The sequence below is a fragment of the Podarcis gaigeae genome (genome assembly GCF_964106915.1).
Source record: "Podarcis gaigeae genome assembly, chromosome: 16".
NCBI classification, from domain to species: Eukaryota; Metazoa; Chordata; class Lepidosauria; order Squamata; family Lacertidae; genus Podarcis; species Podarcis gaigeae.
Genome location: NC_139693.1, coordinates 18910714 through 18927537, shown reverse-complemented (window position 1 = coordinate 18927537; position 16824 = coordinate 18910714). Strand labels below are relative to the sequence as shown.

The 16824-nt window shown below is 48.2% G+C and overlaps 1 protein-coding gene across 1 annotated transcript in view; it reads left to right on the top strand.

Moving 5' to 3' along the window:
• LTBP3 (latent transforming growth factor beta binding protein 3) overlaps window positions 1-16824 on the top strand; it is a 41005-nt gene that overhangs the window by 1178 nt on the left and 23003 nt on the right. The window contains exons 2-6 of the mRNA XM_083716904.1: window positions 8006-8308; window positions 9837-10051; window positions 11695-11800; window positions 14662-14736; window positions 16383-16505. Coding sequence (XP_083573030.1) covers window positions 8006-8308; window positions 9837-10051; window positions 11695-11800; window positions 14662-14736; window positions 16383-16505 — 822 coding nt within the window. The remainder of the gene's footprint in view (window positions 1-8005; window positions 8309-9836; window positions 10052-11694; window positions 11801-14661; window positions 14737-16382; window positions 16506-16824) is intronic.

Below are 16824 nucleotides of genomic sequence, written 5' to 3'. Positions count from 1 at the left end.
CCCTGGCTGCCTCAGAGTTGTTGCAGCAGCAGCAGCAGATCAGAACCGTTAGCCAAGCAAATACACATGCAGATCCAGAGGCTGCCTCGCCAAGACAAACGTGCGTGAAGAGGCTATGAAAACACTTGCTAGGTAGGGATAAACAGGAGCCCAAATGGCCTAGATAGGATTTAGGTTTTGGCCCAAGGTCTCTAATGGCTATTGCCCAGAATTTGTTTTCTGTGTGCCAGTCGGAGGTGGCACACAGGGCTGCTTTAAAACGGTGGGCCACAACAAACGCTCTTTAGAAATTAAGCTGACTGTGGAGAAGGCAGGACAAGTCAGCAACTGAGCTACACAGAACTCTGCCGCTTTCAGGCCAAGATTTGGGGCAGCGGGACTTGCTGCAACCTAGGAAGAGTCCTACTTCATACTACAATTTATATAGCTGCTCCATAACTCAAACTTGTGGGTGGCCCATGAGGAGCAGGAGGAGAAAGGAACCACAATTAAGGCACAACATAAAACAATTGATATACAGGGGGGGGGGGTTAAGTACGAGGACCAAGCTGTAAATGGTCAGGGTTAAGTCCCATTTATTCATGGTGGCCAACCGAGATGCCCCAAGGTGAGTCCGCAAGCAGGACATGGGTGCAACAGCAACACTCTCCCCATCTGCAATTCCCAGAACTGGTGTTCAGAGGAGAGGTCTATGCCTTAAGCAGTGGAGGCGGAACATAGCCATTGTGGCCATTGTAGCCACCAATAGACTGATCCTCCATGAATTTGTCTAATTCTCTTCTAAAGCCCTCCAAGTTGGTGACCCTAACTACCTCTTGTTGGAGTGGATACCATAGATTTAACTGTGTGCTGTGTGATGATATACTTTCCTTTTGTCTGTCCTTAATCTTCCAACATTCACCTTCCTTGGATGGCTCCTGAGTTCTAGTATTACAGTATATATATGAGAGAGAGAGAGAGAGAGAGAGAGAGAGAAAGTGATGGGTCTGTAAATGGCTGTTAGGCATGATGTGATAAGAATTTTAAACAACAATGACAAGTGAGGCCTGCAGCAAAGTGTTGCAGCATGCTACTTTCCAGGGTTCCCACCGTGCTTCCTCTTCTAGAATATTCCTTTTCATCTGCCTGCTTTCCTGGTTTTTTGTTTCCTTCATGCCCCCTCCTCAAAACCGTCCATCATTCCACGACCACTACGATTTTTCCTTTTCGTCCTTTTGCAAGCTTTACATACTTAATGGTAGTTTTTGATGACACAGACATCCTGAAATTGGCAAGCTGATAACACCAGAACACCACCACTAGCCACATAATTTGTCTAGCCCTATTTTGAAGTGGATAAGCTGGTGGCACTTGGGCAAAGAAGGAGAAACCATAAGGCAGGGGAATTGGCACCCAGGTGAATGGTTCAGTGACAGAGCACCTGCTTTGCATGCAGAAGGTTCGATCTCTTGCAAAGGGTCAAGTAGGAAGCGTTGGGGAAGACCTTTCTCTGCCCAAGAACCTGGAGAGCTGCTGCTAGTCAGAGCAGACAATACTGGCTTCCTAGGCATTTTCAGTCTGAGGGTTTAAGCACCAGGATCTGTTTCTACCCCTGGCATTCTAGTTGGCATGTGTGGTTTCAAGCCGCCACGAGTCCCTGAACTTCTCTTTATGCAAACCATAGGAGCCAACTCCTAGGGACTGAGGTCTCTTTGCCCCCCATAAAATATTTTAGGGGGCCGCCCCACCCCCTTCCTAAAGTTGATGGGCACTGCCATTCCTAATCAGGCTGGCTTTGCTCACAGCAGCCTTCTCTTTTGCTGCAAAGATTTATTTACCAGCTGGACTGGTATCTGACTGCCAAAAATCTCCCCCCCCCCTTTAAATCGCCTTGGGCGAAAAGCAGGGTCTCTTGGAGAGGACTCTCCTTGGCAAGCGTAATCTTTGTTCAGGAGTGGAAGAGGGGAGCGGTGGAAGGGAACGTCCTTCAGCTAATGGAATCCAGAGGTGGAAACTTTGGCCTGTGAGCCCGTCTCGCTAGCCAAGAGCTGGAGAGGTGGGGCCTCTGGGAGTATGCAGAGAGCGAGGGCTCCGAATCAGTCCAAGTTCTGGTCTGGTCTGGTCTAGCCCAGAAGCGGCACCCCCTCTTCCCCCTTCTACATTCCGAACCTTCCCTCCATCCTGAGCATTTTGGATTTGGAGTCCTGTTTCCTTCCTAGATTGCCTTCCCACCGCCCCCATGTTTTGTTTTTCTTCGCACAAAGGCTCAAGATACCCAATATGAGCCAAAAACTGCAGCGTTTGTTGACTTTCTGCAGCTTGGGAAGGAGGCCGGCCAGTGTGGGAAGCAGCCTTCCTGGCTTGGTTGATTACTCTCTGCAGAGGGGTCCCTTCCTATAACCTCTCCAGTCTGGGATACCCAAACTTTTGGGACAGCCAAATCCCCAGGAGGCATTGCCTTAGCTAGGACCGCACATTCTTTAAAAGGCTAGATAAGTATTTCAGAGCTTTTCCTGACCCTTTCAAATTTCATTATCTTAGGGTACCTGCTTTGTGTGCAGAAGGTGCAGTATTTGGTTCTGGCATCACCAGGTAGGGCTGGGAAAAGGCTTCCTGTCCAAAACTCTAGAGAGATGCTGCCAGTCAGAGTGGACAAGACTGAACCAGATGGGCTGATGGTCTGACTCTGTATATGGCAACTTTCAGTATGGCTGATATAGGCCATGGACTCAGACCTCACTAGGTAGTTTTAAGAGCATTCAGTCGACCCACATTTTCCAGGACTGTGTCCCGTATTTGCAGAACTCAGAAGCTCACAGCTAAATGTGTTAACCAATTCCAGTGAGAAATATTGTGTCTAAGCTGAAACTGGGAAATGTGGAGTCTCTTCATTGGGGGTGTGTGTGTCCTGGATTTGGAATAGCTATTACTATTACAGTGGTACCTCGGGTTACAAACACTTCAGGTTACAGACTCCGCTAACCCAGAAGTAATACCTCAGGTTAAGAATTTTACCTCAGGATAAGAACAGAAATCGTGCGGCGGCGGCGTGAGGCCCCATTAGCTAAAGTGGTACCTCAGGTTAAGAACGGTTTCAGTTTAAGAATGGACCTCCAGAATGAATTAAGTTCATAACCAGAGGTACCACTGTGTTGTTGTTGTTGTTGTTGTTGTTGTTGTTGTTGTTGTTGTTGTTAATTTACCTGCCCTTCACCAGCAGGTCCCAGAGCAGGGAACTTAAAATTATAAACAGTTGAAATAGACCCCAATCACTGGAATAGATTGGGTTCTGAAAACATACATCTCAGGTGCCAAAGGCAGAGGTTAAGAGGTGTGCCTTTCCACCTAGGGGAGTCCCTCCCTCCCCTTGCAAGGCGGGTGCTGTCCTGCTGAGCTTCAGCCCTTCCCAAAAACAGGCCTGTGTCATTTTTGCTCTCCTGGCTCAGTACAAGGCAGCTTCCTCCTCTGTCTCTGTGTCTGTGTCTCTCTTTCTCATTCTTGTCTCTTTGTTGCTGCTGTATAGCCAGCTCCCTCTCCTGACTGCTCTCCCCTTTTCCTTCTCCCCAATCATAACCTGCCATATCCTGAAGGTGGGGGGTGCCTTGGCACATTCCCAGAGCGTGGGCAGGGGCAAGCTAAGGGCACTTCGCACCCGTGGCCGGGTCAGCCTCTTGGAGGACTGGAGCCTCCCAGTTTCCCACTTCCGTTCCGCAGCTGCCTCCACACCATAAAGCTTTGTCATTTCACCATCGCCTTTGGCGGGGGCCTCGTTCTCCTGGGCCCAACCCCTTGTTTTCTCTCTGCCTCTGATATTGCTCAGAGGCTGCTCAATCACCTTTTCCTCCCAGGGACCATGGGCAATTAGAACCCTGGTTATAGGGGCCTATGAGACGGGCAGATGAGGGGTTTCATGGGACGTGCTTTGTGTTGCATATACCCTTCAACATGTCCAGGCCCAAAACCAGGACGTGCTCCTGGGTGAGTCACATGAGCCACGTGGGATTACAGCCACAAAAACAGGGGGGTTTTTGGGGTGAAATTGCTGCATTCAACATTGCCACCGTGCTCTCACGCGAGAAAACAGGATGTCCCGGTTTTCCCAGGATAGTTGAGGTGTATGCTATTGGAGACAGTGTGCTGCTGGACATGTGCAGAGTGCCTTTCTTGCCACGTTCAAAGCTGTGGGACTTGAGGGTAGATTTTCTAGACCCGTAGGAGTGGGTTGAAAGTGTATTTATTGAGTGCTTTTATATCCCACTTTTTTTATCCAGTGAGCTTAAAGGAATGTGCATAGTTCTTCTTTGCAGCAACCCTGTGAGATAGGTTAGGCTGAGAGCCTATGACTGGCCCAAGGTCATCCAGTGAGTGTCATGACTTGAGCCCTGGTCCCTCAGGGCTCTGACCACTGCACCACCACTAAGCTCCAGCACCCCTCATTTCTTAGAAGACGTTGCAACTGAGTTGGACTGGCGGCCTGACTCTTTGTAAGGGAGATTCCAATGTTCCTAACTTCTGAGTATAGAAAGGAAAAAGTTCTTCTCCCTCTTTAGGACTAATGGGAAGTGTCAAAAATTTAGATTCAGTTAGCTATGGGAAGCATTTTAATTTTGTTTGTCCAGTTTGATGTTTTATATGGCATTCTCTGTTAAGGTTGCTGCTTAACTAAATAATTTTTGGAAGGTCAGGTTGTGAAAAAATAGACAGAATATCCTGTTGAGAAAAAGCCATTTTAGTTCCTTTTCAGCAAATGCTGTATGTTTGCAGTTATGTCGATGGGGCCAACACAGGTAACCAGGCTGGGGAAAGTTGCATTATAGGTGTGTGTGTGTGTGTGTATGTGTCACAGGTTTGCTCTCTGGCATCACCAGGTAAGACTGGGAATGTGCCCTGTCTATAACCCTGGGGAATTTCTGCCAGTCAGTGCTTGAAATACCAAGCTCGATGGACCAATGACTCACAAGGCAGCTCCTTTCATTTTCCAGTGAAAGGAGTTTTGATATTTGATATGAAACTTCCTGAAAGTCTGGGTTTGCCTAATCTGGGGTGTGTCCAGACTCCCTCCTCTCCCCATTTTATACAATACTGGCTTTGTGGCTGTTTCCAGAACTCAGAAGAAATGTCAGAATTCCCAGGTTTGACTCTAGGCCCACACTTTGTAAATTGCACACATCTGCGGCGTCTCCTGATTTTATGGGATGCTATTGTATTGTTGTAGACATTCAGCAGACAACCCAGCTTCTGAGTCAAGGAGTTACTCATGTTTATATATCCCAACCTGTCCTGTTTCCCCCTTTGGGGGCTTCTCTAGCCCAGGTTTACCCCCCCCTATTTTGAAAACTTCCTTGTGGCTTGTGCCCCCACAGTCCCTGAATTGTTGGCTATGCTGCCTGGGGATGATGGGGGTTGGAGTCCAACAACATCTGGAGGGCTACAGGGTTATTATATTTTTAGATATGCTGTAAGCCGCCCAAAGTGGTTGGGGAAACCCAGCCGGATGGGTGCGGTAATCATCACCACCACCACCATCTTGCTAGATCAGTCCAGTGGCCAATAATCTAGCATCCTGTTCTCACAGTGGCTAACCAGGTCATAGACTCACAGAATTGGACCACAAGATGCTTGTGGGAAGCCTGAAAGCAGGACCTGAGCTCAACAACAGCACACCTCTCCTGTGGCTTCCAGCAACTGGTCTTCAGAAGCACCACTGCCTCTTTCTGTGGAGACGACACCAGTAGCCAGAAGTGGTGATAGCAGAGATATTAGAGTGGTATGCCTCTGAATACCAGTTACTGACTTGCACACCTTTTGTTTGTTTGTTCATATATTTTTAATTAAATTTGACCACTTAATGTTAATAATACAAACACAAATGTGTTAAAGCTGTAGCATGGCAGAAAGTATACTATGTTTGTTTTAAACAAACTAATAATAATAAAAAATAAAAATATGCACCCCACCCCCAAGACCACTCCATTGTAACTATCCAACCTCCCAAAATTTCAATACCTCTTGCGATGATGGTTTGGCCCCTTTACATTTTAAGATTTAAAATTTTAAGATTTTAACTTAGTTTTGATTATTCAACCAGTGTACAACATGTTAAGAGAATTGAATGACATGAGGTAAAAAAAAAAAATGGATCATTTGATATGGAATGACCCAAAATAGGAATTAAGGGTGGTTGTTTTCTTTGGACGGTAGGGTTTGTGTGTGCTGTGTCCTGTTAGCATTGCGGTGGATAGGAAATGCTCTGTGGGATGGAGTAGGGGGACCCAAAATGGGGACGCTGAGGAGAGTCAGTTGGTGGGAGAGTGAGAATTGTCACCATTTTAATCTGAGGAATGTTGGAGGGTACAGACTCATCGATAGGGAGATTACGGTCCTGCTTAGCTCCTGCTTGAGGGCTGTCTGTCTGGCCACTGTGAGATCTGGATGCTGTACAGTGGTACCTCGGGTTACATACGCTTCAGGTTACAGACTCCGCTAACCCAGAAATAGTGCTTCAGGTTAAGAACTTTGCTTCAGGATGAGAACAGAAATCGTGGTCCGGCGGCGCGGCAGCAGCAGGAGGCCCCATTAGCTAAAGTGGTGCTTCAGGTTAAGAACAGTTTCAGGTTAAGTACGGGCCTCCAGAACGAATTAAGTACTTAACCCGAGGTACCACTGTAATAGATGGGCCTTACCCACCCATATTCTTATCTGCCTGACTTATATGTTATAGGAAGAAGCTCCAAAGGGCATGTGCCACTACATTAAAGCCCCAGTTCCTACATTGTACAGAACATACTTCCTGGCAAAGTGATATCTGCAGGAGGCCAACTTTAGGCCACAGTGTGTGACAGGTTGGACTTAAGGCAGCCAAGGAATTTCCACACACCCTCCCCAAGGGGGATAAAAAACCGTCCCTCACCGATCTTTCCCTGCTGGGTTGGCCCTTCCGTAGCTGGGCACCATGCCCTGCTCTTTTATTTGTTTTTGTGAATGGAGGGTGGCGTTTGGGCAGGACCAGCCTGCAGCTGCTGACTGTTGTCTGGGGATGAGTGTGTGTGCGTTGGAGAGGGCATGTTTGCCAGCTTCCCGGCTGCTGACTCAGCACTTGGAATTCAAAGAGGCTGAAATGTTGTTCTCTCAATCCTGGTAGCTAGAAATGTCTTTCTCCTGGCTCTTTGTCCAAAGGTTTGTTTTCTGGGAAAGGGGGCACCCTGGGAGCTGGGGACTCATTCGATGAAGAAGTGGCAGACATGTTTTTTAAAAATTAAGTTCCTGACAGGCACTTGTGCAACATAAAGCTGTACACATGCATAAACACACACCCTCCAAAGTAGAGTGTACCTTCCAACATTTATCCGATTATTTTTATTATTATTTGTACCTCACCTATTGGACTGTGTTGCCCCAGCTATTCTGGGCAGCTTCCAACATATTGTATTTTTCCGTGTATAAGACTATATTTCCCCCCAAATTTTTTAAGTTTAAAATTGGGGGTCTTCTTATACACATAATGTTGCAGGTATTTATTTCTTAATTTTGGGCTCATAAAACAGGGGTCGTCTTATACATGGGGGCGCCTTATTCATGGAAAAATATATAATATAAAAACATAATTAAACATTTTAAAAACTTCCCTATACAGGGCTGCCTTCAGATGTCTTCTAAAGGTTGTATAGTTATCTCCTTGGCTGGGGGGGGGGGCGGTCACATAACTCCATACCCTCCAACATTTATCCGATGAAAATAGGGACGTCCTAAGGAAAAGCGAGATATTCTAGGATCAAATTAAGCCTCTGCGGTCTCCTAACCTAACTACCCGGAAACCGGGATGGCTTCTGTAAATCCAGGACTGTCCCGGAAAATAGAAGGATCTGAAGTTGGAGATTTTACAGTTTGCCTGAACCATAGTCAGAGAGATTTAAACATGCAAAGTGAGGATGTATCTCACCCACTGTTTGAATTATCACAGGGTTTGATGCGTCTCAAGTTAATGCTTCCCCTCTCTGTTTCTCTCCCCCCCCCCACTCCCTGGCAGTGGTTTGCCCTCTGCCCTGCATGAACGGTGGGCAGTGTACATCTGGGAACCATTGCTTGTGCCCTCCAGAGTTCACAGGGCGATTCTGCCAAGTGCCGGCCGGCCGCCAGAGCCAAAGCCAGCAGGCCCGACTGCCCGGTGAAGGCCTTGCCATGGAGACGGGCTCCAGCAAGCACGCCATCTACGCAGTCCAGCTCATCTCGGATGGCCACGGGGACACGGCCTCTGGGCCCGGCTCAAAAGGCACTATCAGCCACTCCACCTTCATGGTGCCTCTGGGCCCTGGACAACATTCATCCGAAGGTACCCGAGAAGGGGCATTTATGTGTGGGTAGGGATGAATTCTGCTTTGAGAAGGGCATTGGCCACCATGAGAGAATTGCAGGTAGTTAGGTTAGGAGACCACAGAGACTTAATTTGAACCCAACTGTGGGAACTTGTGTGTGAAATAAGATTCCTGAGCATGTGCAGAGTGCTTTTTTTTTAGTCCCCTGGCATTGGTGCTTAACTTCTCAGTGGCAAGTTGCTGAGACTCAGCCCTGTCATGCGATCCACCCCAGCCCTTCCTCTAAATTCTACTGTTCATAGCTAAGAGACAGAAGCACTCTGCACGTGCTCAGAAGCACTTCTGTCTAGGTGGCGGCAGGCTCTGTGGCTCAGTCCCGCTTACCTCTTGCCCAGCAACTGGAACTGGTAAGGTGGTAGATAAGCAAATGACAGAAAAGGGGTGACTCTGACCATGTTAAGAATGACCACATCCAGCTCCTACAACACTTGTGGCTAAAGGAGACGTCTGTGAGATCAGCTGACGGAATTTCCAAAGAGGCTTAAACTCCATTACTGTTCTTTTCAGAAAAAGACCACAATTCTGAGGAATTTGCTGGGGTCACCATGTTAATATATATGTGACCTAAAAAGGTAAAGGAACCCTGACAGTTAAGTCCAGTCGCAGACGACTCTGGGGTTGCGGCACTCATCTCACTTTACAGGCTGAGGGAGCTGGTGTTTGTCCGCAGAGTTTTTCCAGGTCATGTGGCCAGCATGACTAAGCCGCTTCTGGCGAAACCAGAGCAGCGCATGGAAACGCTGTTTACCTTCCCGCCAGAGCGGTACCTATTTATCTACTTGCCCTTTGACGTGCTTTCGAACTGCTAGGTTGGCAGGAGCTGGGACCGAGCAACAGGAGCTCATTCCGTTGCGGGGATTCGAACCGCCTACCTTCCGATTGGCAAGCCCTAGGCTCAGTGGTTTAGACCACAGCACCACCCGCCTCCCATATGTGACCTAGGAGCTACCAAAATGGCAACTGCTTCCAGCAGCTGCCTTTCTTGCAGCCTAGTAAATAAACCCAGAAAAGTCACTAATAAAATAAACACAGAAAAGCCATGCAATATTTTTACTAGCCTGCTAGATGTCTGTGTTTCCATACTAATCGCAGAGGAGGCCATGCCCCCTCTGCTAGTGGTGACTGGTGCATTTTGGGATTGGTAGGGTGGGAGGCAGGGAGGCAAACAGTAGGTGGCGCCAGAGCCAACGACAGGTGTAGGCAAATCATTTCACTATTTGTCTCCTTCCTTCTGCTGAGTTCTAAGGAGACTAAAGAGGAGGAAGCTGACAGACAAGGCCAGGGATGATGGGAGTCGTAGTTCAGCAATGACTCGAGGGCCAAAAGTTCCCCATACCTGCATTACGCAAACAAAAGAGCCTTTGGCCACGTGCAGGGGTGCACTTGCCTCCGTACATGCCAGACTGCCCAACATTTTTGAGATTTCCCAGGGAGTGCTTGCAGGTCAGAGGGAATGGCCAGGTAGCTCACCTTTTTGCCCTCTAGTTCAGGTGCACCAGCCGCTGGTCAATGTCCGGGTACATCACCCCCCAGACGCCTCAGTGCAAGTCCACCGGATTGACAGCCTCAGCTCGGAGGGAAGTGGGCCAGGCAGCCAACAACACCTGATCCAGCACCCTGCTCCCAAGCCCGCTTATACCAGGCCCCCCACCCAGAAGCCCCTTGGACGGTGCTTTCAGGAAACGATGCCTAAACAGTCGGTGAGTGGAGTGGTCTTCTGACAATTCTGATGCATAGGAATGGCACCCAAGCAGAGAGATACAGTTAATTTTGCAAGGATATGAAGGGAGAGGAGATTTTTTTTACCTCACAAGCACTTAAATCTGGATACCATTCCTTAAAACTAATCAGTAGGATGTTTCAGCGGACAAAAGGAGGTGATTTTAAATCCGCACATAATTCTCTAATGGGATTTGCTTTGCCACAGAATGTGATGGTTGCCCATCAGCCTAGACCAGACGTTCTCAAACTTGATTCCTTGGATGGGCCAACTTGGGGGGGTGGGGGGAGGATGGACCCAGAGGGTCTTGGCCAGAATTTTTGTTTGTTTGTTCTACAAATCAAAGCACATACATATTTTAATAACTGCTGTCTTCCTGTTCTAATGTGCTGGATGAGGAAAAATACAAGTATTTTTCTCCAGCTCAAGCATCATCATTAGAACCAGCCCCAAAATATGAAAACCATTGGGTCTTAAGCCAGGACCACCTTAGCTGGTTTGTTAATCCAGCCCTGATCAAAAAAACATCCCTTATTTCTACTGTCTGAAAAAATAATAATTCGAGTCTAGAGCCAAGTAGAGATAGTATCAATGGTTCTGAAACTTTCCAGCAGATCACAGGCTGTTGCTTGCAAACCAGCCAGTTGTTCACAGTCCATAGAACTTTTGACCTCAGATGGCTTTAAGAAAGAATTAGATGCAGAAGGGATGTTTGCAATAGCTGGATGGAGCTTCCACATACAAAAGCTCCATACCTGAGCATCAGACGTTAAGGACAAATAAGAGAGGATGGGTACCCCCAACTGGCTGGCTGGCTGGAGACTAGAGTTCAAGGCAGGCTATAGTTTTGTTAACCACAGCATGGCATTTTATTTTATTTTTCCATGTTGCAGAAGCAATAGTTGCACAAACTGGGTTTGGGGGCACATTTGGATGAACATCAACAAAATTTATATATGTCAATTTTAAATGCATTTCTTATTTGTGTTTTATTTCCTGCAAATAGCTTTGAGACGCCCCTGGATGTGTGAAGCAACATACAAAACAATGAATTAAACTAATATCTCAAACACACGGCTGCAGCTGCTTAGCTTGAGAAAACCAGCTGCAGGCGTTCCAATGGTCCATGAGATCTAGGCACTTAAAAATGCAGGAATAAAACCAGCCCATCCTTTAGTTGTAGCAGGTGTTCCACGCATAGTGTGGAGGCTGGGGGGGGGGGGGAGAGAAAGGTTTAAGGGCTTCTCCGCACTGTGGTTTCATGCCAATAGCAAGCTTCCTGTATCTCCACTAAACTCTGCATTGCCCATGTGACATTCTCCTCCTCCAATTCACTTCTTCCAAACACTTTCTTTTCCCTCAGTCCGGATTTTCTCATACCAGGGATACTCCCCAAAAAGGAGAGGGTATAATAAAATCCGGACTGAGAGAAGGGAAAGTGTGGAGAGGTAGTGATTTGGAAGACAGCACCATGCAAACAATGGAGAACCATGGGAGGTACAAGAAGCTTACTGTCCACATCAAACCACAGAATGGGTGGCCCCTGAGTGATGTGGGTGTGCATGAGATTTCTAGGTGGAGTTCATGATATCTTATATTTCAACCTTTGCCTGTCCTGTTCAGTGTGGAAGCAACCCTCTCCCAGGCCTCACCAAGCAAGAAGATTGCTGCGGCAGCATCGGCACCTCCTGGGGGCAGAATAAATGCCACAAGTGCCCCCACTTGCAATGTAAGTCTCTCTTGCCCCCCACTTTCAAGTTCTGCACCTCTTCCCTCTAACCTAGAAACTTTGCAGGGAACGGGTGGATGATTAAGAGTGTTGGACAGCGACCTGGGAGCAGGGGCGATGGAAGGGGGGCGGGGGGCAGGCTGCCCTAGGTGTGTGTGACAAAATGGCAGGTGGCACTCACCGCGGGGCCTGCAGTGCGCCCGAGCCATACGTCTCTCCTGGGAATGACGTAGTGGTTTGGGCGCCCACAGGCTCTGCGCTGCCCCAAACGTTCCGCCCACCGCCTCCCCCTCAGCTGTAGGGTGGCTGAGTGGAAGGAGGCAGGCAGACGGAGCATCCTGTCCCAGCTGGCCCTGCCCCATGGGCAGCTGGCCGCGCCCCTGGGCACAGGGTATGCGCGCCGCCCCAGGCGCCCGATCGGCTTGCTCCACCGCTGCCTTGGAGACAAGGGTTTCCATATCCACAAAGCTGTGAAGCTTGCTGGGTGATCTGGGCCTAGTTACTGTTTCTCAGCCTTACCTACCTCATAGGACCCTTGTGAGGGTAAAATGGGGTTGGGGACAGCTGTGTGCACTGCCTTGAGCACCTGTCGTTTTAGGTTGCATCCTGTTCGCAGCTTCTCCTTCCTCCCATCACTCTCAAAATGCTCCTCAAAATGCGAATCACACAGAATCACAAACTTGTTGGAAGGGACCACGAGGGTCATTTAGTCCAACCCCCTGCAATGCAGGAATCTTTCACCTAATGTGTGGCTCGAATCCAGGACCCTGAGATTAATCCCCTTGAATCTATCCTCTGTAAAGCAAAGGAGCAACCATGGCTGCCTTTGCCTTCTCTAGATTAGTTAGAACTAGAAAACTTTCTATCCAAATGATGTATTCCCTATTGTAAACAACGCTGTTATTTTCTTACCCTACAAGCATCTCTCTGCATTTAATTGCAACAGGTAAGTCTAGCCAAATTCACAAGCCATGCTCTTTATGCTTTGCATACCAGCACTCTCGATATTAGGAGCGGAATATGTGCTTTGAATGCAGAAGGTCGCACATTCGAATCCCAGTTAAAAAATAGATCAGGTAGCAGGAAAACTCTTCGGTGACTGAGACCCTGGAGAACTGCTGCCTCTCCAAGGAGAGAGTGTTGGATGGAAGTTGGCTGTCTGAGACGGTGTTCCAGAGAAGGGGCTGTAGCTCAGTGGTCAAAAATCTCCTTTGCATGCCTAAACTTTCCGCTACAATCTCCGACGCTGTTTTGTTTCTGAGGTGTTGCCAGACAGAGCCGACCGTAGTGGGCACGATGGACAAGCAAGCTGTAAAAGGCAGCTTCCTACGTCCCCTATAAAACCGGAGAGGAGTTTCCCATTCCTGCATCTGCCAGCCAGGAAGAAGCTGCACCTGTTGCATTTCTGCCTGTCTTGCAGTTTAAACACATAAACACACTGTGAGGGAAGCTGAGGTTGTTTTTTAAAGAGAGCTTTCGGTTGCATTTTCACAACTGACAAGGGATGGCTGGGGAGGGACGATGAGAGAGGTTTTGCCCTGTATGTCTAGTGTCTTGCTTGCAAGGACAGGGGGGTGGCTGGCAGTGGTTTGGGGGAGCCAAGCTCTCCCCCCTCCTAGACCCTGCCTGAATGGATTTTCTAGCTTCATGAAATCAGCCGCGCAAGGGGCCGGATCTGTTTGTGTTGGACGAGGCCTGGAATGTGCTCAGGCTGTGGGCCCTCCCTCTTCCCTTCCAGCCCCAAGGCAGTATGCAGGCCCCTCTGCTTCACTTTCCTGCAGCTGGCTGGCTGGCTTGGCAACTGCCCCCTTGGCAACCACAACTCGGCGCCCCTCCCTGCAAGGCTAATGTTTAAAAGATGGTGTCCAAAATGGCAAGGAAGGGGACGTTTCGCTGGGCTTCTCGGATTATGCACCATGCCGTCGTTGGCACAGAAGCAAATGGGGAAGGGTTGTAGCTTGGTGGCAGAACACCTGCTTTGCTTGCAGAAGGTCTCGGGTTCAGTCCCTGAGGGCATCTCCCAGTATGCCTAGCAGAGACTTCTGTCTGAAACCCTGGGCAGCCACTGTCAATCAGTGTGGGCGGTTCAGAGTGAGAGGGACCAGAGTTCTCTGAGTCAATAGAAGGCAGCTTTCTAGGAGTTCTTATTGCCATTTCAAGCATTCAGGCCAGGCAGAGCAGGGCTTTTTGTATTGCTCATGTTTTGACCCCTGCAGGATTTTGATGCTTTCTTTTGGGAGCCTGCACTGAAGTGGGGTTACTTTAAAGATGCATTGTGGTTGCGATAGCCTTATGGAATTCTGCACAGACTGGCTGCTGTCGTATACATTTTCACCTGGGAGCCAGCCCCATTGAGTTCTGAGTAATGTATAGGACTTCACTGTTTGCTGCTCTTCCCATGAGATTAAATGTGCTTAGAATTGGCCTTCTGAAGGGCCTTTATTTGTTTATTTGTTTGTTTATTTATTTATTTATTGGTTCCTATTAAATAGAAAAGAGCTGTTCAACAGTGGAACAGACTCCCTCGGGGGATCATGGACTCTCCTTCATTGGAGGTTTCTAAGCAGAGGTCGGGTGGCCATCTGTCAGGGATTCCTGGATTGCAGAGGGTTGGACTAGATGACCCCTGGGGTGCCCGCCGACTCTGTTATTCCATTATTCTCTGACCCCAACTGCCTGGTTGTTTGCCTGCTCCCTGGTGTTCGGCATAAAATATCTATAAATAAATATTTCAGAATATCAGAATCAGTCCTGTTGCTTTGAGATCATAGGCTGCCTTTGGCAATCCCCATCACTCGAGGATGGGAGCTGCTGTACATATGTGTGATGTTCATTAAATGCATGCATTTTTCCTCTTTCAGACTTGGGAGTGCAGAAAACGCTGGGGAGTGACTGCCCACAGGGATACAAGCGACTGAACAGCAGCCATTGCCAAGGTATAAAATTGGGGTAGAGACTGAGAGATGGAATGTACCACTGGGGGGGGCGGATCCTCTTTGCTTTTGAGAATTGTGATCTAATATTAGGCCATATTCACACCACACATTGAAAACACCATGGTACCACTTAAAGGCTCCCCCCCAAAGAATCATGGGAACTGTAGTTTGTTAAGGGTGTTAAGAGTTGTTAGGAGGTCCCTATCCCCCTCCCACAGAACTACAGTTCCCAACGTGGTTTAACAATCAATCCCTCTTCCCAGGGAACTCTAGGAATAGGGATCTCCTAACCACTCTCCTGGGGACACGGGTGGTGCTGTGGGTTAAACCACAGAGCCTAGGACTTGTCGATCAGAAGGTTGGTCGTTCGAATCCCCATGACGGGGTGAGCTCCCGTTGCTCAGTCCCTGCTCTTGCTAACCCAGCAGTTCGAAAGCACGTCAAAGTGCAAGTAGATAAATAGGTATTGCTCCAGCGGGAAGGTAAACGGCATTTCTGTGCTTCTCTGGTTCACCAGAAGCAGCTTAGTCATGCTGGCCACATGACCTGGAACCTGTACGCCGGCTCCCTCGGCCAATAAAGCGAGATGAGCACCGCAACCCCAGAGTCGGTCACGACTGGACCTAATGGTTCTTTACCTTTACATTTACCTTTAACCACTCTCCACACCCTTAACAAACTACAGCTCCCATAATTCTTTGGGGGAAGCGATGGCTGTTTAAATTGGTATCGTAGTGCTTTAAATATATTGTGTGAATGTGGACCAAGGTTGACCGATCCAGCCGAAAGCTTGGGCCATGGTTCTGTCTCCAGGGGGAGGAAAAAACTTAAAACACAATGCAAAGTTTCCAAAAAATAGATCAGAGGCAATTGTACTTCTTACAGCAGAGCTTTACTACTACTGAAGGCAAATGAGCATAATGGTCACAAATCCAATACATTCAGGATTGGCACAGTCCAGAAGAAATCCAGTTGCTGCAGATTTAACTTAAAACTTACAATAGTTATAACAAGTCTAAAACTTAACACTTAGCATACTATGTACAGAACACCATAGCAGGAAGAAGAGAGATAGGAAGAGAAAGTGAAACTCAGGCTCCTTCGGGCCTTACTTATATAGTCAGCATGACAGTAGAGATAAGAGAATCAGTTTAAGCCAGCTGTACTTAGCTTCTCTGAAGGAATAACCCAAACATCATGAAGCTTCTTTCACACAGAGAAGCTTCCAGAAACTTCCAGAACCCCCTTGAATAAATTAAGAGTAGGAAAGATCTCTACACATCAGACCAATACTTTCTGCTCTAAGAAATGCAGACTGACAGGTTCGACTCAAAACAGTGAAGATTTTATGCCAGTCTTGACTCAATCATCTGTAAATGGAGCATAAGAGCCCCAGTACTCTGGGATAAACCTACAAGGTGCCTTCTCTTTCACCAATGGAACACAGAGCCCGGTCCATTGGGAGGTTCTCCCGCACAAGCCCATTGAAATGAATGCACCAAGAGGCAAGGGCACCAAGATTCACCCGAAGAGTGTATGTTCGCTTGTTCCCAAGAACGGAGACAAAAGGCAGCTTTGGAGATTGTTCTGCGTTTCCCCCACCTGCCCCCACCACTGCAACTGCCCTGTGTCTCTTCCTCCCACAGACATCAACGAGTGTGCCATGCAAGGAGTCTGCCAGGGGGGCGAATGCTTGAACACCCAAGGGAGCTTCCGCTGCGCATGCAAGCCAGGACATGTCCTGGGGCCTTCGCGGACCCATTGTGTGCGTACGTATCTTGGCTGGGGAGGTGGGAAGATCTCTCATATCTAACCAACCCAGCCTCCCTCTGCTCCTTCCCTCCCCAAAGAATATAATCCCTATCACATGGGTCTTAAGTCCTTTCTGTGCATTGTCTGGCTCACAGCTGACGATAAGCAAATGTCAATACTGACAGCCACCATATTAAAGTACTGGTAGCTGGGACCATGGAAGTGCAAGATTCAGGGGCTGGTGCAGATAAAGGAGTTAGTCTGAGTCAGGGCAGGTACTTGTGGGTCTTTCAGCACCATGGCTCAACTCTGCACTCTGCGCATGATCAGAATTTT